The sequence below is a fragment of the Aplysia californica genome, unplaced genomic scaffold (assembly GCF_000002075.1).
Source record: "Aplysia californica isolate F4 #8 unplaced genomic scaffold, AplCal3.0 scaffold00380, whole genome shotgun sequence".
Lineage (NCBI taxonomy): Eukaryota > Metazoa > Mollusca > Gastropoda > Aplysiida > Aplysiidae > Aplysia > Aplysia californica.
The window spans coordinates 342037-366618 of NW_004797650.1; the positions used below are offsets into that span (position 1 = coordinate 342037).

Here is a 24582-nt window from a genome sequence, read left to right on the forward strand (position 1 = left end):
TGCAGGACAGGAGGACTGAGTTCTCACTACTTCCGGTGTGTGTGCCAAATCCAGATTGTGGTGAAATAATTACCTTGTCACACAGCTGAATAAATCTTACTCTACGTGATGCCTCCTAAAAAGAAATCGAATGAGCCCAGTAAAAAGACTGAACAGAAGAAGAAAGAGAAAACCATTGAGGTATTGTGACCACAGGTTCTTTAACAACAAAAAAGGGGGCAAAACTTGCACCAAGTCGACTACTAAACTAAACTAAGTCAAGACCTCCTAAGTAGATCGAATGCCTACCACCAAGTGTGTAGAGTGTAGAAAATCTAGTGTAGCTCTTATGCCACAGTAGCAGTAGGCAGTAGGGTAGATGTAGATTCTAGTAGATCTAAGATCTAATGTAGATTGGGAAGATTGAACAATACCGGACCACTTGTTACGACTTGTATTATTGCGCCTTGCGTGAGCCAGATTACTTCCATAACAACACCGCTCTGCCGCATGCGCTTCAATTCATGAGAGGAGGAAGGCTAGCATTGGATGGTCCGACATTCTTCATTCACACACATCTTGGAAGGGTGGGGTTCAAGGGGGGTCTCCCTCCTGACAATTCAAATCTTGGAGGGGTGGGGAGGGGGGGTCACCCCTGACAAACTACTTTATGAACAGATATATAGGCCTGCCGGTCCGAAATTCATCATTCCGGTTGTAAGAAGAGGGAAGTTGTTTGGGGGGTTCAGGGGGGTTTCCCCCCTGACAACGGTTGGGGATTTTTCATTGAGAGTTATAAAAATCGATGTTATCTCACAATGCTCTTCGAAGAATGCCGGACCGCGCGGGGAAGGGAGAGGCGGTGGCTCGCGCGCTCGGTCTCGCGATGTTCCACACGCTGTGTTCTTTAGGCCCCGCCGTGCAGGCACATGATCCGTGGTCTGGCATGCTTCGCTGTGGTCCGGAATGCTTCGCCGTGAATGCAGGCTCTTGGTTTAGCCTTAGGGCCTTAGGTGAAGTTTCCCGGACTAGGTAGGCCTACATTGTTGTCTAAATGAAGTATCCCGGACCACGGTACGGTTGAGAGAAGGATGCTGTACTACACAAATTAGTTCCTGCTAAATTCCATTAAAAATGATTTTGTAATTGTTTTTCATCTCAATTTCCCTTCCATACATTATAAAAATAGCATTACGATTTTTAAAAAGCCATTAACCGCTCTTTTAACTGTGCTGAACTCCTAAAATACCAGCGGTTGAGACATAGGCAAAAGTAGTCCCAGTCCGCTGGTCCGGTATTCTTCAATCTTACCTGTAGATTTCTAGATCTAGAATCTAGCACCCTAAAATTTTATTCATTTTGTGTGTGTGATAGACTAGAGTGCCAACACTGACGGACACACAGATGACACAGTTCTAGATGTCTAGATCTACACTACACTACTACACTCTAGTGCGATTTTGTAGTTTCGTTCGTTAAAGTCAGGAGTGGGGGGGTTTCAGGGGGGCTTGTCCCCCTGACCGAATAAAAATATGGAGGTGGGGGGGTTCAGGGGGGCATGCCCGACTGAATTTTATCCTAATTTGATGTTTTGCAGTTAGGTTGCATCCCTGCTCTTTGCCTGAGCCGTAGCATCTTTGTAGACGACCAAATTAATTTACTTTTGTGTTTTAACATCATTTTTAAACTTTGTTTTGGTCAATTTGATCGTCCACACCGATAGACAGTATTCAGAAAGAGAAGAGGGGAGGAGTAGATCTTGCGAGAACTTCCGGGCAAATTTTTTCTTTGCTTTTATCCATTCGATCATACACACAGATAGAAAATATTCAGAAATTAGGAAAAGCAGGTCTTGTTTCACACCGGGTGAGAATAGCCTACGGTGGCAAGTCTCACCCGGGGTGAGAGGTCGATCGTATTTTTATTCTCACCCCGGGTGAGGATAGCCACTTCCTTCTAGATATCTAGGTCTAGTACTGTCTCGGCTGTCCGGACAAGTCGGCCAACCGCCTAAACAGTGTTGTTCCAACTCAAACAGTGTTGTTCCAACTCGTTTTGAAGCCAATTTTGAATGGATATAATCTTGTTAATTTATAAATCAATGTAATCTTTGCTGGGTAAATGCTAACAATTTAGTGTTTTGTTTCCCTTTCACCTGTTTTCATTGAATTTTTGCGACAGAGCCAGTTGAATCGAAAGTACGTCCCATCATTTTTCATGGTCTCCTTAACTTGAACTATGCATACTCCTAAGGTCATAGACATGCGCAGATGCTATAGGCCTCTTACTACGTCACATGACCTGTGACCGAAGGGAGAGGAGTTTTTGTGCCTTTTGTCTATTCTGGGAACAAGTTAAGGGGAAGCCCTTCTTGCATCTGGAGTGATGTGGTGGGAGGGCCGAGTCAACAGGACAAAAAATATTGCATGTCCAGGCTGTTCGGCCAGGGTTGGCCGAGCTTTGTGGATGCAGTTCGCGCATATCGGCCACGTGCACAATATTTTTGGCCAGCTCTATTTCTCCGAACATTCGGGAAAATAAACTAGAACTCTATTTTTCAGAACGGTTTCCATTCTCGAGATTTGTCTATAATAATTATGAGTGGGGTGGCCCATGTGAGTGTGTGCGTGTGTTTAGGCCTAACCTGTGAACGGGGGGGGGGGGGGATTTTTTTTTTTAACTTGAAGGACTTTTTTGGGGGGCTGGATGACTAAATGCAAAATAGGTTACTGCCAAGGTCGATCAGTCTTGTTTTCTCGCAGTACCTTTTGAAGGTATTTTCAAACAAAGTATAGTCCGGGAACGTTGCCCGAACCACAGCTGAAATATCTGAATATTCAGACATTTAAAAATCTCTAGCTCTAGAAATTGAATTTGATGCATAAAATGGTTCTTCCCTGTCATCGCAGAATGAAAGATGACACTTAAATCTCGCAAATGAAAAAAAAACCTCGAGAACGGAAACCGTTCGGAGAAAGAGTTCAAGTTTATTTTCCCGAACGTTTTGAGAAATATTCACTTCGATGTGTTTTAAAAATATATTTTCAAGCTTATGGAGTTGCTTGAAGTTTCTTTTTATTTGACAGAAGGGTGTAAAATGGATTTCATAATTTGAATGAGTGGTTTTGAGGGTGATTGGGGTGAGACTTCGATGAGTGAATCATCATCAATGCCTTTCACCCCTGGCAGGGTACCTCTGTAGGCCACATATACAAACTCCTTCCATTTATCTCTGTCCTGGGCCATCGTTCCAAGTGAGCTTTATCTCTCTCAAGTCCCTTTCCACACGTGTCTCCTCCATGTTTCCCGTGGCCTACCCCTGCCTCGTGTTCCCTGCTGGTTCCGCACTGTGACTGTCTTTTGATGTTTCGGCTGGGCTTTCTTAAGGTGTGTCCGATCCATCGCTACTTTCTTTGTCCTATTTCTACTTCTCTTCTATCCTTTTGTCCCTGTCCTTTCCCACAGCTCTTCATTTCTTATTCTATCCTGCCACTTAATTCTTAGAATACTCCTCTTACATCTGTTGAAGAAAGTCTGGACTTTATTCAGTACTGTCTTTGTTGTCTTCCAAGTTTTGCTGCTGTAGAGGAGCACAGACTTGACGTTGGAGTTAAAGAGTTGAATCTTAATGCGCAGTGAGGTGTTGCTTGCTTTCCAGACTTTTGATAATTGATTGAATGCTGACCTTGCCTTTCAGTCCTTGCTTTAACATCTGCCTCGGTTCCACCTACTTTATTGTCGATGACACTTCCAAGGTAGGTAAACGAGTCCACTTTTTCCAGAGGTGTCTTCCATTGTCACAGCAGGGCTTGAAACTTTTACTAGTTTCACTACTTTTGACTTGCCTAGATGTATTCGTAGGCCAACACTCCTTTATGGGCTGTTGAGTTCCTTGGTCTTTTCTTGAATCTGAGCATGTGTGTGAAAGAGCAGTACAAGGTCATCGGCAAAGTCCCAAGTCGTCCAGCTGCTGTCAAGGGATCCACTGTATTCCATTACGCTTGCCTCTGGTGGCTTCTTTCATGACCCAGTCTATTGCCAGTATGAAGAGAAAAGGTGAGAGCAAGCAACCTTGTCGCACTCATGTCTGTACCTGAAATGGTTCTGAGAGTTGTCCTTCGTGGAAGACTTGGCAGTTTGTTCCATCATAGGTGGCCTTCACAAGTTTGACGATTTTGTCAGATATTCTAGAATTCCGCATGAGTTTCCACAGAGTTTTCGGGTCCACTCTGTCAAACGCCTTTTCATAATCATTGAAGTGGTGAATTCCTTTCAAGCGATTGTTCAACAATGATGCGCAGAGTAGCGATCTGGTCCACACATGATCGCTTTTTGCAGAATCCTGCCTGGTTTCCTCAGAGCTTCTCATCTGTTGCCAGCTTGATTCTCTCCAGGAGTATCTCGTTGAAGACTTTCCCAGGTATGGACAGGAGTGTAATGCCTCTGTAGTTATTACAATCGCTGAGGTCTCCTTTCTTTGGCAGCTTGATTAGGTGGCCTTCCTTCCAGTCTGATGGTATTTCCTCCTTTTGCCAAACCTTTTCAAATAGAGCATAGAGAATTTCCACTAAGGTATCTTTATTAGCCTTAAGGGCTTCCGGTAGTATATGGTCAGGACCAGCTTCCTTGTGGGACTTCAGTGATGTTATAGCTGCTGCAATTTCCTCTCTTGAAGGTGGTTCCATAACTATTGTGAGGTCGTTTCTGGCTGGAAGAATTTCTGGTTGGTTTTCTGAAGGTGGTCTGTTCAAGAGTTGATTAAAGTGTTCTCTCCATCGGTTAAGTTGGCCCTTTGGGTTGAAGATAGTCTTTCCCTCTTTGTCTTTCACTGGTAGAGTGGGCTTGCTGAACCTACCTGAAAGAGTTTTTGTTGTCTGGTGTACAATCCGCAAGTGTCAGTCTGTTGCTGCTTTCTCTGCCTTTTCAGCCAGGCCATTGAGGTAGGTATTCTTGTCCTTCTTGATGGAATTCTTTACCTCCCGGTTTACTTCGGTGTACTCTTGTTGGGCAGCGAGTTTCTCAGTTCGGGTACGGCTGTTGTCGACTTTGGCTTTCAGCTCTCTTCTTCTTTTGACTTTGTCTAGAGAGTCCTGTGAAGTCCATTCATTTATTGTCTTTGGGTTCTAGGGTGCTCTGGCAAGTTGCATTTACTGCCTCTTTTATCTTGTCCCAATGTTCGTTTACTTCACATTCATCCAGACCTTGAAGCGCTTGAAATCTGTGCTTCAGTTTCAACTTGGAACTCATTCTTCTTCACTGGGTCTTTCAGACGGCTCACTTCGTACTTTTGACGACTTCCAGTTGTGACTTGTGCATACTCTTCTCAGTTTCAGTTTCATCTTTCCAAGGATCAAATGGTGGTCTGATGTGACGTGTGCTCCTCGTTAGACTGCGACGTCCTCCAGTGAGCCAGAGGAGTGAATGTGGGCTGGGAAATTTTTTAGAATTAACTTTTATAATGCCATTTTCTTCTTCATCTCAGCTGAGTGCCCTCCTTCCTCTTCTTTTTCTTCACCTCAACCTTCCACCTCTTGTAAGGACATACATTCTTTGACCTCTTCAGCTGAGCCAAACTGTCGACCCTGTGTCTGCTGCCATTTCTGTCTAATCTCTTAATATAATAGATGTTTTCCAGATTTCACAAACGCCTTGTGTGCTGGTGTGGAAAGGACGAGTTTTACGAAAGGTGCCAAATATGGCTTTAACCAGTGAAGAAACAATGACAATTTTAAAGAAATGGAAGAAGCAGAACTGAGTGAGGAGAGGAAGAAGGGAGAAAAGCAGCCAATGAAGAGAAGAAGAGAAGGTGGAGAAGAAAAGCAGAGAAAGACTGAGGAAAGAAGGATGAAATGAGAAAAAAGAGAGGTAAAGAGATGGAGAAGGCTGCAAAACGTTTGAGGTTTTAGGTAATTAGTAGCAGTGAGGGTGAAGCAACTACATGCATTTGAGTGATGAGTGATGTGATGCTTACAGCCACATGCATTTAATATAAATGAACAGTTAGACATATACAACAATAATAATCTTAAGCTAAATTCAGTATTCTTTACAATGTAGCCCCCAGAACCCCGGCTGAATTTTCCTTACTTTTCAACTTCAGCTGTTGGAAGCACTGCATTTTGTATAACTTTCTTAAACTAAACTTTCTAATCTAGTCTGGACTGAAGTTAGTCTAAAAAATGGAAACAATTTGCCGCCTGAGAATTACAAAGTTTTATCTGATATTTTTATTTGTTTTGGGGTACTAAGACCATGATTTCGAGAAAGCCTATTTTGGCACCCTGCCTTCGTTCCGGTCCCGTATCAGTCCCACCCTGGCTCAGCGCGTGCGCGCAGAGCATCATCCCCGTGATGGCCGGGTTCCGTATTCCCGCAGCTCAGGTGTGTGTGTGTCAGTCTGTTTGAGTTTCTGGCCTACTTCTAGAACCGCCTGCGTTGGTTTGTAACTGAGACATATGACTGATTCAAAACACGCAAAGTTGGTAGCTGTAGTTCGTCCAATGAAATTAGAACAAATTGACCCACTTAGACATGAGGAGCTCGAAAGGATAGTCCGCAAACAAGACTTCCATTTTTCTACACAAAATCTTTCAAATGAACTTGATTTTGTATGAAATTATATAACCGTATAAAAATAAGCTTATTTGATAGTTTTGAATTCCTTTATACAGGTAAAAAGAATGATTTGAAAGCAAAACATTAGTTGGAAATTGATCTATATTATCCCCTTTTGAACCCCAGATCATTCGTAACAACAAAAGCGTCTAAAAATGTTATTCGAATGGGTGTAACTACTCGTAATCTCCTATCAGCTTACGAGAGGGAGTTATTTATGTGTTGGTAACACTTTATAAATAGAAAGCTATAAAAGATAAAGCATTATTTTCATCATCAATTAACATACTCCTGCGGTATTCACGTTGAAAACACACACGGCGTTTCCAGTGCCGCTGGCTGTACACCCAACAGTACACGCTGAGTGACCCGGGTTCCCCTCCTGGAACGTCTGACGTGATAGGTTGCTGATAAGGTTCGCATCGCGGCACAAGACGCAGGACAATAGTTAAGGAAATATGGTGCTGATATTTCTATCTTGAAATGAGGACCGTTCATACTTGGCTTAACATTGAAATTACATATTTTGTGGTATAGAGATGGAAAAAATAGATTCAAAACTCACATTTTTTAGTCCTCAGCCGACATATGCAAATAATGGTCACAAAATGACGAAAATTCACCAATTGAGAAGTTTATTGCTTAATTAATTGTACACCAATCTCCTTCAAATTTTGTAAAGATATAAAAGATATAAATTCCTACAAATAGATTGTCAATTAGAGCAATTTCAAAGATTTTACAGCTTCTACACTTTAATGTACCCACAGTAATGACAATTTAAGGGGGTAGGGCTGTTAATAAACAATTTTCTTAAAAAGTATGTTACAAGTCAAATTCTCTTCTTTATTGTGTTCGTTGGTGTAGTTGCTCGTTACAGAAGTCCTTCCCTCACTTAACCTCGAACCCTTTTCCCTTCTGTACTTTTTTTTTTTTTCAAATCATTAGCCTTCATTAGGAAATTGACACATAATGTTTTTTTCTTTCGAACACTAGTTTGTAACAGCAACAGCGTCTATAAGGGTTATTTGAATGGGGGTAACCACTCGTTATGGATTATCAACTTATGAGAGGGGGTTATTTATACATTCGTAACAGTTGTATCTAAAGCTTGGCTTTTTTTATGTACATTTTCATGCAAAACGAAAATCGGAAATAGATTCCTCGTACAATTCCCCATCAGAATTGATTTTTTAAAAATGTATGATATTTCTTCACCAGACCAGTAAATATTTCTGGTGTGTTTCTATGGGTTGCCTCAATCGACTCAATACCAAAGAAAATAGTGTTTAATTACTTTCATTTTTCTCCATTTTATCGTTTCAGGACAAAACATTTGGCTTGAAAAACAAAAAAGGTGCAAAGCAGCAGAAGTTCATCAAGAACGTTACCACCCAAGTGCAACATGGAAATGTTAAATCTAGCCGTGTAAGTTACCTCATGTCATTGTGCTCTATTTTGTTGTGTTCTGTTTATTGATCTATTTCCTCAAGCTTAGCTTACTCTCTCCCTTTTCCTGCTCTTTTTCTTGTTTTTTCTGATGTCTCCTCCCTTCCTACAAGTTGGTCCATTGTTGGACTACACACCTGCTGCTCCTGTATAGTCTGTTGGGAGTGCCTGTTTCTCTTACCCTGTGTGATTATATGAGCCATAGAGGTGTTTCTGCTACTCTAGTGCTAATGTAGTTGACCTATAACATTGACATGGCCTTTCTTCCCCATTGCCCTGTCTTTGTTTTTCTTTGCTTTCCCCCCTGTAGGATGCAGAACACGAGAAATGTCTGTGGAGATGTCTCTCAAAATTTTGTCCCCTGTCTCATCCTTATGGACATTGAATATAGAAATTGTTGCTTTCAATCGTTGCGCTACTGCATGTATTTGCTTTTAGAAGTAAGTGTTGTAGTTTGTAATGTATAAAAACTAATAGCTGATCAGCCTTGCTAATATTGAAATTTAAAATGAGTGCCTGGAGAGTGGTTTAGACAAAAACAATTTTTTTAAATATTGGAAGCTGCCTCCACTAACTTGTTTTCTCATCACCAGCTACAGGCATCCCAAGAACAGGACAAGGCCCTAAAGAAGGATGAGAAGAAAAAGCTGCAGGAAGAAATCAACTCTCTGTTCAGACCAGTAGCTCAGACTGTCCAGAAAGGTGTGTCTTTGGAATAGGAGAAGGTTTTTATGGTCCACCTGTTCATTCCAGTGCATTTCTCGTTAGAACAGCAAAAGGCATTTGAGGTCTTATTGTTTATATTCATTAATGATTTTCTTTTGAGTTTTGAGGGTTTTTTTTTAGTTCTGAAGAAAGGCTCATGCATTGAACAACTTTTGGAAGGCAAGTATTAATATGGGTATTTGGAAGGTGGGGTGTTATTTTGTTACATGAGTAAATGTACATTGACTCTGGAATTGAGAACATATCTCCCTTTGTGGCAGTATAGCATGTCTGAGGCTCTTTTAGGATTTGAGAGGTGGTTGGGTGTTGCTGAATATTGTCCTCCACAAAGGAAATAAGTAGTTGGTGGAACTTCAAGTGTGGTCTGTTGGTTTTCAATTTTTTCCATTTTATTTTTGGTTTAATCTGTATCTCGGGAAATATTTGTTGGGTTTTTTTTTGTTTTTGTAAAGTGTTTTACGGCGCTCGCAACTGCATAAGGTCATATGAGCGCGCGGGACACACCTAATATTTTCAGTTGGTAGGAAATTTTGAATTTTGCCCGGGTGGCGGCCGAAGCCTACTCTTATCGATTTTAGATCACCAAGGGATCTTTAACATGCGCAACTTGCACACGGGCCCTCCGAGATTTTTCGCCCTTGTCCGAGAAGGCTAGGTGTAGATCTTTCCTACCAGAATATCAGGGGTGTGGCAGAAAGACAGCAGTAAGGAGGAGCCAAGGAGTAACAGTAGAAAGGCTGCAGAAAGAGTCAGGAGCCCAGAGGAGGGGGCAAAGGAGGTGAGGGGGTGGGGGGCAGAAAGTGGAAATGAAAGCAGACAACAGAACATTGCTAGAGAGCAGGAAAGGAGGTGAAAGGAGACAATTTTAGAGAAGAAAATTTTTTGGTCGCTACCCGGATTCGAACCCGGGACCTTTTGAATGAGAGGCCAACACCTTAACCTCTAGGCCACGAGAGCCCCCTCAGGAAATTTGGCCAATGGCGCTGACTCTGTAAGCTTAACACTTTGCCGTCACATCTCGCCGATCGGCGATATTTACCATCCAGTTTCTTTGGATTTTCCCTAAACTGCCTTTGCCTTTGATGGAAAGGGTTTTAACTTTATGAGCCTTGTGATGGCATAGTGTTAAAGGCTACAGGGCGACTGAGGTAAAAGTATTTACCATAACCTTTTTATTTTTACATTTGTCAATTATTGTTGTGATACATAGTGTAGCAATGCCAATCGCCCGCTGCGCCTTGTGCCGGAAATCGGCCTCCGCGCGAGGGGTATTTTTTGGGCCGCTCGGAATCAGAAGTGACTCTCTTCTAAGTTTAGTTACGGGAAAACTCCTGGACGAAAATCAATGAAACTCGGCAACCAACCAGAGGAAAGGTTAAACTAACGACATGCCAGCGTACAATCCCGAACGATTACTAGAACCGGAGATATTGCCGTGTTTGTGAGAATTTCCTCTGCGGTTCGAAAACTAAGCGGAGCAGCGGGTTGATCGCCGACCACACAAGCGCCCCACATGTCTTCTTTATTGCTGTAAAATTTCAGATCTCTGCGTTTAGTAGATTTTCCGTACCAACTTAAAATTACCACCCACCCATTGATAAAACACTAGATCTAGAAACTTAATCGCGCATTCAAAACGCGAGGTGCCGGCATGCAAGAGGCGCGTGATCGCTAGGCGGCATGTGATTGGCTGCCTATAACCAAATGGGTCACCGATGACTACATCGCGGGTTTTCCCGATAGCGCTTTACTGAGTTTTAGAAGCGGTGATCGCGTCGCGGTAAAAACGATGTCACGCAATTCAACAAATTTCACGCAAATATCAGTGTTTAAGATCCAAAGTAATAAAGACAACGAAAAAGTGATAGCAGAACTAGATTTGGCACTAAAAATCACATGGAGATGCCAAGTTTCATTCATATGCTCCAATTCATTACTGACTTATGAACAGTTTTTCCTCAAAATACATCAAAACATGTCCCACATTTTGGCGATTTTTTCCTATATGAAGGTCCTCCAACATTTTGCAAACAAAAATCCCAATAACTTTTTTATTTATCAATGGATTTTTAAAATTTAAAAACCACAGTTCTTAGAATTTACTCTAGTTTCATTTAAGCCCATTTTTAAGCAATTCGGATGAAAATTTAATTTTTCATTGTCATTGCTACATAGTGACTTTTTTGGGTGATGGAAATACTCCTCTACCCTCTCAGATGTTGTTAATTAATTCATTTTCCTGTTTGTCTACTCTTTCCAGGTGTGGACCCCAAGTCTGTTCTGTGTGCATTCTTCAAGCAGGGCCAGTGTACTAAGGGAGACAAGTGCAAATTTTCCCACGACCTTACCATTGAGAGGAAGGGCGAGAAGAGAAATATCTATGAAGATAAAAAAAGTAAGAGCTCAAGTAAATGGATGAAATGTCGATGAGCATTTTTCAAGTAGAGTCGCCTGGGAAGATGAAAAATGTATTAGTGAAAATACATCCGTTAGAAGTCTGTGAAGATTTCAGAAAGTTAGGTCAAGTATGAACCTTGTGTCGTGTAAAAAGAAATGTAAGCTTCTTGTTTTGAGAGTTGGGTTAAATTTATTTTGGAAAAACGACAGATTTGCACATACGCTTTTTTTTTGCCAATAACTTTTTTATTTGTACAAATTTCTTATGAAAGTAAGAATAAAAGTTTTAGAATATTTATGAATATGTGAAGCAAAAAGTATTTTGTGAAGTTGTTGTAGTAGTGGTGTTGGGAATGACTGAATAAAAACTGCTGGTTCATTAGATCTCTAGATCTAGACCAGAGTCTAGACGCTTCGTAGGTCTACGTTATATTCCACAAAGTGTTAGCTCTAGCATCAAAACCCTCGAAATCATCTTCCGATTCAAGGAAAACACGCGGAACATCTTCATCTGAATCTGATGCGACACTATTTTCATGTTTGTCGCGGGTCGCAATAGCGAAATTTCCAACTTCACTGTCACTCGACTTCAAAGTGAAACAAAAAACTCCTCGCGCCTCGATCGAAATTTCGTGACAAGAAAAATGGCGGGCGAAATCAATTCTGTGTAGCCTACTAGCCAGCAGTATAAAAATTAGTACTTCTTTCTTTTCGTATATCGCGTTATACTATGCCAATGTCTATCTCGACCAGGCCGGTCGCGATGAGCACTTTGCGGAAGTGGTCGCAATCAGCACTCTAAGTGGGTTAAAAAATACTTTCAGGTGTAGGTTCTTCTTTGAATGCTTTGGAGGCACTTGGAAACAAAAATGTCCTAGCTTCACCTCTGTTGTCCATGTGGCTCTTGTGTGAGTCAATAAAACTTTTGTTTGTTTTTTTTGGTTAGTGTTTTACGGCGCTTGCAACTGCTTATGGTCGTATGAGCACGCAGGACGCACTAAACAATTTGAGTCGGTAGAAAATTTTTGAATTTTTGCATGGGTGGCGGCCAAAGCCTACTCTTAGTCTTATCAATTTTAGACCGCCAAGGGATCTTTAACGTGCGCAACTTGCACACGAAACCTCTGAAATTTATCACCCTTGTCCGAGAAGGCTAGGTTCTTTCCTACCAGAAGATCAGGGGTGTGGCTGAAAGACGGCAGTAAGAAGGGGTCAAGGAGTAGCATTAGAAAAGCTGCAGAAAGACTCGCGATCCCAGAGGGGGAAAAGGAGGTGAGGGGGTGGGGGGTAGAAAGTGGAGATGGAAGCAGAAAACAGAACATTGCTAGAGGGCAGGAAAGGAGGATAAAGGAGACAATTTTAGAACAGAAAATTTTTCCGTCACTACCCAGATTCGAACCCAGGACCTTTGAATGAGAGGCGGACACCTTAATCTCAAGGCCACGAGAGCCCCCAATACAAGTTGTGTATTTCCTGTTTTGTTTACAGTGTTTTGAAACACTTGCGCATGGGATGTGAAATTGTATATATATGTGTTTTTGTTTTTTCTGATGCAGGTACAATGGAAGACTGGGATGAAGCCACTTTGGAAGATGTCATCAATAAAAAGCATGGGGAAAGTGAGAAAACCAAACCTAAAACAGGAATTGTGAGTGCTTTGTTTGGTGTGTGGGGTAGGAAAACTAGGACAAGTTTTGATGGTGGACAATCTTTGGAGGCTTGTCTGGAGCAACTTCTTTCCATGCTGTCTTTGTAAATCGTTGTGCCATATTTCCTTTGACTATTTTCAGTATAATCTTCGAGAAAGAAGCTTCAGCTTGGTGGGTGGTTGGCGGGTGCTCTGGTGTGGTTTGCTCCTTCTTTCCTATCAAGCATCTATCGACCTTATCTCCCCTCCTTCTTTTTTATGTTTGTTACTCTCTTGTAACACCTCTAATCTTCTGGCGCTCATATGACCTTATGCAGTTGCGAGCGCCGTAAAATCTCTACTAAAACTAAACTAAACTAAAGCTTCAGCTTTGCGAATCAAATGATTATACCGTATTTTCAGATTGCAGAGGCTTGGCGTTATCATTTGTTTCGTTTGTGATCTTTTTGAAATAGAAATTCTCATTATGAGTTCAGCTTAATGGCTAGGGCTCTTTTGAAAAGGTTGTTGTTCTTACTCCCTATATGATTAATTGTGGTGTTACTGTTGGGTTGGCAGGTGCTCTGGTGTGGTTTGCTTCTTCTTTCCTATCAAACATCTATTGTCCTTATCTCTCCTCCTTCTTTTTTGGGTTTGTTACTGTCTTGTAACACCTCTAATCTTCGGCACTTATATGACCTTATTCAACTTATTGTGTTGCAGGTTCCTACTAAAAAAATGTTGAGTTGTCTTGTTACAGGTAAAAAAAATTTTTTGGCAAAAAAGAAATACTTGAATGTGAGATTTCTGTTTTTGTAATTAATGTAATCGCTGATTGGAAGGGCATGTTTGGTCCTCACATGTAGTGCTCGAAGCAAGCGCTGATTATGACTTTTTTTTTCTCTCTCAGATTTGCAAATTTTTCCTTGATGCGGTGGAGAACAGCAAATACGGCTGGTTCTGGGAGTGTCCAAACGGGCCTAAATGTATTTACAGGCACGCACTTCCTCCTGGTGAGTTGGCTCTTGCAGACACTGTCACTCTCTCAGTCTCTTGTCTTAACAATTTTGTGACAACCTATGTCTACTTGTGTATCTATACATGAGATGTTTGGGTTACAAAACAACCATATCACACAAGCTGCTGGCTTGATCACTCCCACTGAGGTCATAGTTGATTAAGAGAAAATGGAATTTTTTTAGTTGTGAAGTAACTTTAAAAATTATTAGTATGAAATTGTCTGTTGCCTCTATTGTTTACCAACAATTGACTTTGTTAAAGTTTAGGTTCATTGTGACCAGAAAGTCATAAATTGATATTTCTGATCTGATTTGTGATTTCCACATTCATAAGTGTTTGAGGAAATTTACATTATGACAAAAAAGTTATAAATTGATTGCAGCTATCATTAGGGTTAAAGAAATGTTTGTGGACATTTTGGAAAGGATATGTTTTTATGCTTGGCCTTGCTTCAAAGAGTAAAATGCTGGTGTGAGGGCAGATGTTTCAATTTGTGGCAACAGGGAGGGATGAGACGAAGATCGTACCAGAAATAACCATGAGAATTTATGAATAATAGAAATTGAAACTTTTTCCCCCTTTTAAAAAAAAATTCAGGGTTTGTTCTGAAGAAGGATCAGAAGAAGGAAGACAAGGAAGAAAAGATTTCTATAGAAGACTTGGTGGAGACAGAGGTACGTAACTAGAGAAGTGTTTCTTCAGATTTGTTTGTTTGTTTTTTAAAAAGTTTTCTGGAGAACTGCACAACCTGTTTGCACGCTGTGTTGTTGTTGTTGTTGTTATCAATCCAGCAACAGCTGGGCTCTCACCCTTCTGTCCAATGCCATGTAGTGATAAGTGCAGGTCTGCTGCAGTTGCTGTAATTGCATGCTGTGTATCATCATGGATTTGTGCAAAAAAAAATTTTCCTTTGGGCCATATTAAGCGATTGTTTTTATTCTTTACATTTGTTATCTTTAATTAATTTTTTAAAATTTTTATTATTTTCTTGAAGCGATTGTTCTTATTCTTTACAAATGTTATTTTTATTACTTATAAAGGCTGCATGTTGAAATGGGTTTATTAAACTTGTGAAACCCTCTACTATAAAAAAAACCCCCCAAAAACATTGTAAATCTTTGTCAGCACCAAGTAATTCCTGTAGGGACATGACATCATGATGACCTCTGTGACTTGTTGGAGCACAGAAGTAACGTATTGTCAGTGCCTGTCATGACAGCTGGCTCTATTATCATTTTATGTGAATGTCTGCTATTCTTTTTGATTTTGGGGAGGGGGGTGGGGGTTGTTAACAGTATAGTGGGACCTATTGTTCTTTTATTCTTGGAGTGAATGCCATGGACACCCTTTTGAAAAACTCCTATGTGAGGAAGTGTGGTCAAATCAGGCACTCGTCAAAATAAGGAAATCAGAGAAACTGGCATTTTCCCACCAGTTTGGAAATTTTTGTTGAATTTTTGTTTTTTGGCTCGTCCCATTTATGTCCTTATAAATGCAGATTTCCAGGTGAATTTTACGGAAAAACATTGATCAAAGGCTCAAAATATGTCTTTTTCACTTTTCAAGGTTTCTTTAGCTATTGGAGTTATTAAACTTCGGCTGTCATTTTCTCGCTAATTTCACCTCTGAAACCAGGTGACTTCACCTCCTTCAATCACATTTATCTTGACTTTTCTTCAAGATAATTTGGATATATATTTCCCTGGAAGCAAGGCTCGTGAATCAGCTTTCAGACTATACCTTTACTTGAGATGCCCAAAAATTGACGGGCGCCTGATTCCATCGCGTCGTGAGGCATATGTTTCTGTGTATTACGTGTGTTGTCTGATTGTATACTGTTTAAAATAATGTAAGACGTTTTACTTCAGCCATGTGAAGCATCTTAAAATTAGTTTCTACCTTCTAAATACTTTTCAATTCTGATATGTTGTAGAGAAATGGATGTCTACAGCTGTGTTGTCATTATGCTTTGCCTTAACTGATTATTATCATTTTCTGTGTCTTTGTCTTTCAGAGAGCTGCTTTGGGATTTAATGTAACCAAGGTGACACTGGAAACCTTTCTTAAGTGGAAAGAGAGAAAGGTTTGCATTTGTTATTCTTTGCTTGTTTTTAATCCTTTTTTCTCCCCTTTTGTCTCTCAGCAAACATGGGAGACTACCAGTCTAGACTTGAAGATTCAGTGGTGTCTACTTGTCAGCGCCCCAAATATGAGCCACATCTGACTAACACCAACCTAAACTTGTGTAACGGAATTTTGTTATATAGATAACCTCTTTTTATAGTATCTTTTGCCTCTAATGGCAACCTTTCTTGCCATATTTTGATCATTCAAAATTTCTGGGAACACCACGACTTGCCCCTTTTCTCTTGTTTATCTCCTCACAACTCCTACTTGGGCCAAAAATACACTGCACTGAGTACCAGGTGCTCTGGTATGGTTTGCTCCTTCTTTCCTATCAAACATCTATCGTCCTTATCTCCCCTTCTTCTTTTTTATATTTGTTACTCTCTTGTAATACCTCTATTCTTCTGGCGCTCATATGACCTTATGCAGTTGCGAGTGCCGTAAAACCTCTACTAAAACTAAAAAACTGAGTACCAGAACTCTGTTTACTCCCCATCACCAAGAGCTGTCTGTAAGGCAGACACCACTGTAATTTCAAAAGTATTTCAATCTCTGTTTAGAAGACTTATCCAGAATTGACAAGATTGTTTCAGAAATGTGTAAGGAAATATTGTGTTGTGGTGGGTAAATATTAAGGCATCATAGTGGAGCATGCAGTTATAATACTGTTCTGATGAAAAGATCTTCTAATTTTCTGAACATTTTCACTCTGTTGAAATCAGATCATGCAGTTAGAATAGTTACATGGTGATGATCTTTTCTCATCCTAGCTGCATTCTCAGATTGTGGGTGGTTGGCGGGTGCTCTGGTGTGGTTTGCTACTTCTTTCCTATGAAACATCTATCGTCCTTATCTCCCCTTCTTCTTTTTTATGTTTGTTACTCTCTTGTAACACCTGTAATCTTCTGGCGCTCATATGCAGTTGGGAGCGCCGTAAAACCTCAACTAAAACTAAACTAAAACTAATTCTCAGATTTCCATGATTTTTCTACTGTTACATATAGCTGGAGATGGACAATTGCATGTGATGTTCACAAGAATGACATTTTTACATAAATTTTTACTCTTTTTTTAATGTCACCACAGAAAAGAGAAAAGTTGGAGCAGCACTATGAAGAACAGGAAAAGAAGAAAGCTGACTACAAGGCTGGACGCACTGTTGGGGTATGTAGTCACTCTATGTGCCGGTATGCTGTTTACTTGGTGGGAAAATGTTCGGTGGCCTAGTGGTTAGTCTCTCGGACTCGCAACCGTAAGGTTGTGGGTTCGAATCCCGTCAGGGGCCCGACGTTGTGTCCTTGGGAAAGACACTTTACACAAATTTCCCTCACTTCACCCAGGTGGGAATGGGTACCCGGCTATAGATAGCGAAAGATCTTGTCAGTTTGTTAGTGTTTGAGCGCTTAATCAGCTGCTTGCACTGTATGCTTCCCGGGAAGCTGAGAATGTTTCGGAGTGTTCTGTGGTCTGCTGGGGTAATAATAGTTGTAAAGCGCATAGAGCCTGCAGTTGAGCGGGGATATGCGCTATACAAATGCTATTTATTATTATTATTCTTCACTCTTTGCTTGTCACAGCGTACTGATAGCTAGGTCTTGGTCTATTTCCAGTTACATCTTATTTGATAAAGTTTTTCTATTGTTTGTTTGTATCCTGATGTGAGACCTGTTCATTTTCTTACTGTTCTCTTTGTATTTCTATTGTTAAATGGTTGGCAGGTGCTCAAGAAGAGTCTGCTCATTTTTGTTGGTAATACAAATCGTGACCCCAGTGCTTTTTTTGTCATATTTCCATTTTTAAGAACAGTGAAAACAGTACATCACAAAGAGTGAGTTTAAGAAGATGTCACATTTTTACTGTTAAAATAAATGAAGATACGACAAGGAAGCACTGAGGTCACGAAATAGTGCAGTCTGCTTTTAGGTGCTGTATCAACTCATTGCAAATTACAACTTGCCAACAGAAAGATTGTCCTGTTGTCTCATATATTTTGTACCTGAATGTGGAAGTTATTGTCATTTATGTGTTTATTGGCATGTGTAGGAATATTAAAGTATCATGCAAATTTCACCTGCATTCTACTTGTAGATTGGACCTCTTGCTGGATGCCAGAATTTCAAAGTTTGTTTCCTTTCATAACAGATCAGTGGTCGTCAAATGTTTGAGTTCAATCCTGACCTTATCAAGGATGATGATGATGAAGCCCAAGATGGAGCAGTTGCCATAGAACGGGAAGAGGTTTGTGTGTTTCTTTTGACGATTATGTTCTTCAGATTTACTCCACAACATTATCATCTTTCATTAGCTGTGAAATGTTTTGGGTTTTCTTGGTCTGCTTTATATTCTGCGTCTTCCCTCCTTCTAAAACCCTGCATTTATACATTTCTTTACATCTACTAGAGGGTTAAGTGCTCAACTGTAGGGGCGGGCACGAGACGAGCCGAGTACTCGTTTATCACGAGAAACGCCCTGCCCGTCGCTTCTCGGGCACTAAACTACTGCTCGGTACCAAGACTTGATACTGCTCGTTGGCTTGACATAACGAGTAACAGTAACGAGAGTGAGAGGCGAGAAATGACAACGCAGACAGTGCCACCCATCACCGTGTCGTCCTGTGTGTGAAACTGAAAGGGAGGGGAGAGGGTGGCGAGACGAGGCGGGTGGGGAGTTGATTGGGGCCTAGGCCTTGATCTCCCTACCTTCCTTCACCGCCTGCGCCTGCGCAACAGGGCAAGCCTAGTTTCTAAGTTTAGATCCCCGCCACGATCGGCCTTCCCGCTAAACGAGTTGCTCGTTTTGTGGGGCGAGAAGAGAAATCTCGGCCACGGCCGTCCTTCTCTGCTGAACGAGTGGCTCGAACTGCGGGGCGAGAAGAGAAATTGGTCCCGAAATGAGAAGTATTGCTCGAGGCACGAGACGCGAAGTATTTCTCGTTCCCGGGACCGGTCTCGGCGAGAAGTAGGTCAGCTTCTCGGTCTTCTCGCTCGTGAAGGAAAAAGCGCTTCCTGCCCGTCTCTACTCAACTGCCACTGGATTCAGTACAATAATTGTTTCTTTATACCAGACAGAATTAAAGATAATTCGACCTTCTGATGCCACAACTCATAATGTAGCAATGCCAATCCCCCGCTGCGCCTTGTGCTGGAAATCGGCCTCCGCGCGAGGGGTATTTTTTGGGCCGCTCGGAATCAGAAGTGACTCTCTTCTAAGTTTAGTTACGGGAAAACTCCTGGACGAAAATAAATGAAACTCGGCAACCAACCAGAGGAAAGTTTAAACTAACGACATGCCAGCGTACAATCCCGAACGATTACTAGAACCAGAGATATTGCCGTGTTTGTGAGAATTTCCTCTGCGGTTCGAAAACTAAGCGGAGCTGCGGGTTGATCGCCGACCACACAAGCGCCCCACATGTCTTCTTTATTGCTGTAAAATTTCAGATCTCTGCGTTTAGTAGATTTTCCGTACCAACTTAAAATTACCACCCACCCATTGATAAAACACTAGATCTAGAAACTTAATCGCGCATTCCAAACGCGAGGTGCCGGCATGCAAGAGGCGCGTGATCGCTAGGCGGCATGTGATTGGCTGCCTATAACCAAATGGGTCACCGATGACTACATCGCGGGTTTTCCCGATAGCGCTTTACTGAGTTTTAGAAGGGGTGATCGCGTCGCGGTAAAAACGATGTCACGCAATTCAACAAATTTCACGCAAATATCAGTCTTTAAGATCCAAAGTAATGAAGACAACGAAAAAGTGATAGCAGAACTAGAATTGGCACTAAAAATCACATGGAGATGCCAAGTTTCATTCATATGCTCCAATTCATTACTGGCTTATGAACAGTTTTTCCTCAAAATACATCAAAACATGTCCCACATTTTGGCGATTTTTTCCTATATGAAGGTCCTCCAACATTTTGCAAACAAAAATCCCAATAACTTTTTTATTTATCAATGGATTTTTAAAATTTAAAAACCACAGTTCTTAGAATTTACTCTAGTTTCATTTAAGCCCATTTTTAAGCAATTCGGATGAAAATTTAATTTTTCATTGTCATTGCTACATAATGTTAATTTTAAAGTGCTCGTTAGGTTGTGTTTTGAAAGTATTCATGATACCATGAATGTATGCAAGATTTTTGAATGATAGAAGTAGGTCAGTGTGCCCAGGCTGCAGTGCTATATGTGCTCCCCACTACTAGGCGACTAAAATAGTAGATCTGAATGAACAGGCTGGTCAAATGAATAAGTGTGGGGGGGGGGGGGTACTCTAAATCTATAAATTGACTTTTAACCCCTCATCTCATTATTCATTTCATGGCTTTCTTTAAATACCCCTTTGAAAAATAAACCCATCCCCCCCCCCCCCCCCCCCCCCCCCGAACGCGGACTACAGAACATGAGATACACACAGGCATACAGTATACTTTCAGGAGGCATGGGCTCTGGTCCATCAGGTTGCGGCGTGGATTAAGTCGAACAAATAATTATTACGCAGCCCTGTTGTCACTAAATTTGTCTCATAGCTTTTGTTTTTGACTTGTCAGGAGGAGATGGATGAGTTCAAGGTAGTGGACGTGGATTTGTCCAACTTCAAGGCCACCGATGTGGACGCTTCAGGGACGCAAGCCACCGCTGACAGGCTGAGTACTGCAGTCACCGTCAATGGAACCTCCGAGCACCAAGGTACTACTTGTTTCTTTGATGTACATAGGGAGAGGAGGTGGTGACTTTTCTGGTGTAAAGTCTCTCATTTGGACTGCTTTTCAGTGTTCCTTTTGTCCAATTCCTAATCTGTTTATGGGGGGGGGGGGGGGGGAGGGCATAGGTTGACTATGGGGGAGCAAAGAATAACGCCTGCCGTAATACTGTGTGTCGTAAGAGGCGACTAAAGGTGCATAGGTAATACTGTGTGTCGCAAGAGGCGACTAAGGGTGCATAGGTAATACTGTGTTGCAAGAGGCGACTAAGGGTGCATAGGTAATACTGTGTCGCAAGAGGCGACTAAGGGTGCATAGGTAATACTGCGTGTCAAGACAGGTTCAAAACAGATATTTAATTTAGATTTTTTAGATTTGCTCTCATCTTGATGAGACAGATGTGTAGAAGATCTAAATTCTTGTTTAACTCTATATCTGGCTTAGGCACGTTCCTTTATGACTATGACGACTTCGACATCATATTTACTTTTCAGCAATTGTCATCGGGATTTCATTCATTAGATAACCTATCGAAGTAGGTTCATTTGTTTTGATTTAATTACCAATTTAGTAATGTTTTCGTCATTTTTAGATTTAGTAGGCTACCAAAAATGGGCCGTGGCATAGTGGGTTTATCCCCCACGGAGAGGAAAGAGTTAAAAAAAAGAGATGAATATATATGGAATCTCCCCCCCCCCCCCCCCCCCCCCCCAGGGCAGTGCTACAGACTGAAGTGTCTTTGGGTCATTCCCAAAAGGGGGACATTAACATCTCGAGTTCTTATGCACATTAGAATTGTAATTGTAAATGGGCTGATTCATCAATGTCATGCTCATAACTGTGCCTGAACTTCAAGAGGGAGTTGCTGCTTTTTCTTTCCTCATCCTATCCTCATTTTCCTCTACTTCTTTTGTATGTTTGTCACACTCTTGTGACCCACTATTTCCAGGGTGCCTTGATAGTCGAAGTAGACTTTGTGCTGTTGAAGCTAGAGAGGTGAGCAGAGTAAGTCTGATTCCCTGTGAGGACTTCTCTATTGACATCCACCCCTTAGCGTTCATATGACCTTATGCAGTTGCGAGCGCTGTAAAATCTCTACTAAAAAAATATATGGAATCTAGATCTTGGCAGTATAGAATAGACACCATGAATGAAAGTGGTATTTTTCTGTTTTCATCTTGGACCACTCTTACTGTTCTCAGAGTCTGGCAAGCTGGATGAGGCAGCTGCCCTCCCGTCTGATGCCAAGACGCGACTTCAAGAAGAGACGGACGCTGCTATCGCTGCTGCTGTGGATGCCACCATCAACGGTGACCTTGACATTGACGAAGACCTGTTTGCCGGAGATGATATCGACTTGGTAGAGGAGGATCTGGAGACCCTTGAACTGGAAGACGACCCAGTCGGCTTGTGATGTCGGCTCATGCACGTGTTTGCGTGTGTGTTCCTCCTTGGTTTTGTCCTCTCTCCTCTCCTTGGTCCCCATGTATGCTTGTGTAAAGTGTTGGAAGCTCGAGTCCATTTTATTAGAAGTTGTCACAGGGTTTTATGCTGTTCCTGACAGTTCTCCTGTTCTCACTTGCCCTCTATTCTCACTTGCCCTCTATTCTCACTTGCCCTCTATTCTCACTTGCCCTCTATTCTCTCTTGCCCTGAGTTTAAGTAGGTTTTTTTCTTCTTCTCAGTTCTGGTCAGTCCCGTAAGTGTGGTATTGCGTCACAGTATAGGGCACGTTCACTCTATAAGATACATGTTTATGCTGCCTTATATATGTGTGATGGCACAGGATAGTCTAGCACAAAGGTCCCCAAATCATTATTGACATGATTCCAACGATTTTGCAATTCTGAAAATTCTGAACGTTGTTCACACAACAGTAGCAGACATCTTGCAAGCACAACAGTCCATTGAGTTGCCTCTATGTTACTATATATAGCTTGTTTCTGAGGGGCTCTAGCCATGTGATCAGTCTTGGTCTGTATATATTTTAGTATACAGTCTAAATGTTTTAATATGGAATGCTAGTTTTGCTTTTGAGAAAATTAATTTTGTCCCTGCTTTTCCCAATCAACTCAGTGTCAATGTTTGCGGCTTTTACCAAGTTTTCCTGAAGCCTTAAACACGTATTTAATTTTTAACAAACTATCCAAGTTTGTGGAAAGTGATACCTAAATGAGTACTGTCGAATTTCTGACTCCTTAATGAAAATATTTTCTTCTGTTGGAAAGTGCTCTGTGAAAAGGGTGTCAGGGTTGAATTCTATGCTTCTTTCAAATCAATGTAAGTGCTTAAAACTTGTGTCTCCGATAGAGTAAAAAATCATCTTCCTTTTCATTTGATCAGGCCCATACCGGTAAATGTCCTATGTGATACTAGAAAATTTGTTGACATTTCCAGACCTGACCCATGCTTTTGAAATAATTTGAGGTGAGGAATAATTTTTTTCAGGACAGTTGTCCACAGTGAGTTCATTATAGTTTTGTCTTCACAATCACAAAATTATTGCTTATGTTATGGAACTTTATGTCATTGTGGCTCATCTTTTCTCTGTAGTATCATCAGTTTGTTCTGAAGGTGTAGGTCACAGGGAGTCAAGTCCACTGCCCTTTCTCCTCTTCTCTTATTTTTCTGAGTTGGAATCTTTTTTTTTTTTCAGTTCAGATATTTGATATATCAGTGAGATGGCTGGTTTAAAATTAGCGTCTGGGGACTTTTGTGTACATGTGAGCAAAATTTGAGAGAAAGTAAATGTTAGGTGAGAGGCCACCAGGCTGTTTCTTCAAAACCTTCTTGAAACTGTTTGAAAGGATTACAATCACTCTTATCAGCTGTTACTTGTTGAGTGAGATTGTCGAAAGATGCCTAGATAAGATGAGGTAAAGTTTTCGTAAATGAAAAACTGGCTTTATTATATATATGTTTTATCTCAAGTCAGTTTTGAATGATTTCCCGTGCCCTCCCCCCTTTGTGTTTGTTCAGCAAAGACAAATGTTTGGTTCTTTGTTTCGTAGTATTGGCTTGTGGTAATGGATGCCCATTTGCAGAGTGGCTTTGTGTGTAGTTGAGAACGGTTATTTTCATAATGTGAAAGTTTGCCAAAGACTTATGCATTCTTTTGTTTAGCGGATTACCATCTTTTCCTGCTGGATATGTGCTAATTAGCAGAATTTTTCTATCTCTATTTCCTCCGCAGGTCTCTATTCTTTTGTTGTCTTTCGTTAATACAAATTGCTACCACAATACATATGTACAACACTGTTAGTCATGATAAGTCATATGATCGCCGGATTTTTATTGTACATTATATGTACTCACACATGTGGTAGTCCTAGGTCAGGGCAGAGTGGAGTGACGCTTTGTCCTATGATGACCTCTGACCCCGTACTTCAAAGACTGGACAAGACTGAACATTAAAACACAGATTAATGCTCTCAGTAGTTTCTTTGTTGGTTTCTTTCTTTTCCTCTTTGCTGTGTCGGAAACATGCGGACACTTTAAGCGTGGGTGGTTGGCGGGTGCTCTGGTGTGGTTTGCTTCTTCTTTCCTATCAGACATCTATCATCCTTATCTCCATTTTTTCTGTTTTATGTTTGTTACTCTCCTGTAACACCTCTAATCTTCTGGCGCTCTTATAACCGTATGCAGTTGTGAGCGCCATAAAACCTCTACTAAAACTAAACTAAGAAAGACACTTCAAGTAGTGGAACCTGCCCTAATGGCCACCTGTACAAACGGCCACTTTCCATTTCCCCCCTTGCGTTTTTTCTATATATATAATTTAACTGTGTAAAACGGGCACCTGTCCAACGCGGCCGCGGCCACCATATTTTAACACACAACCCCTATCACACTAAGCAATAACACCTGTCTTAGACGGCCACCTTAGTGACTCCATTATGTTTTGTCATAAATTGTGCATTGGCCCCTAGCGTTGTGG

At 41.2% G+C, this 24582-nt stretch overlaps 1 protein-coding gene across 2 annotated transcripts; it reads left to right on the forward strand.

The window, feature by feature from the left end:
• LOC101861672 (zinc finger CCCH domain-containing protein 15) lies at nt 1–24082 on the forward strand. 2 transcript variants are annotated; one of them, XM_035971118.1, is made up of 12 exons: nt 1–180; nt 7921–8022; nt 8643–8745; nt 11030–11164; nt 12723–12814; nt 13704–13806; nt 14411–14487; nt 15828–15896; nt 17027–17104; nt 18083–18178; nt 20493–20631; nt 21848–24082. In XM_035971118.1, exons 1-12 carry the CDS (start codon nt 109–111, stop codon nt 22057–22059), a joined length of 1278 nt encoding a protein of 425 aa, XP_035827011.1. In that variant the 5' UTR covers nt 1–108; the 3' UTR covers nt 22060–24082. The 2 variants fall into 2 exon arrangements, with proteins under 2 accessions (XP_035827011.1, XP_005103635.1); XM_005103578.3 differs by having other exon boundaries at nt 3–180; nt 8637–8745.
• Nucleotides 24083–24582: the final 500 nt, after the last annotated feature.

What these genes read in the sequence shown, in the direction of transcription:
- LOC101861672 (XM_005103578.3), top strand. Translation starts at nt 109, where the DNA reads ATGCCTCCTAAAAAGAAATCGAATGAGCCCAGTAAAAAGACTGAACAG. An exon ending in CCAAACCTAAAACAGGAATT is followed by an intron (nt 12,815 to 13,703) that starts GTGAGTGCTTTG and finishes TTTCTCTCTCAG; the next exon opens with ATTTGCAAATTTTTCCTTGA. An exon ending in TTAAGTGGAAAGAGAGAAAG is followed by an intron (nt 15,897 to 17,026) that starts GTTTGCATTTGT and finishes ATGTCACCACAG; the next exon opens with AAAAGAGAAAAGTTGGAGCA.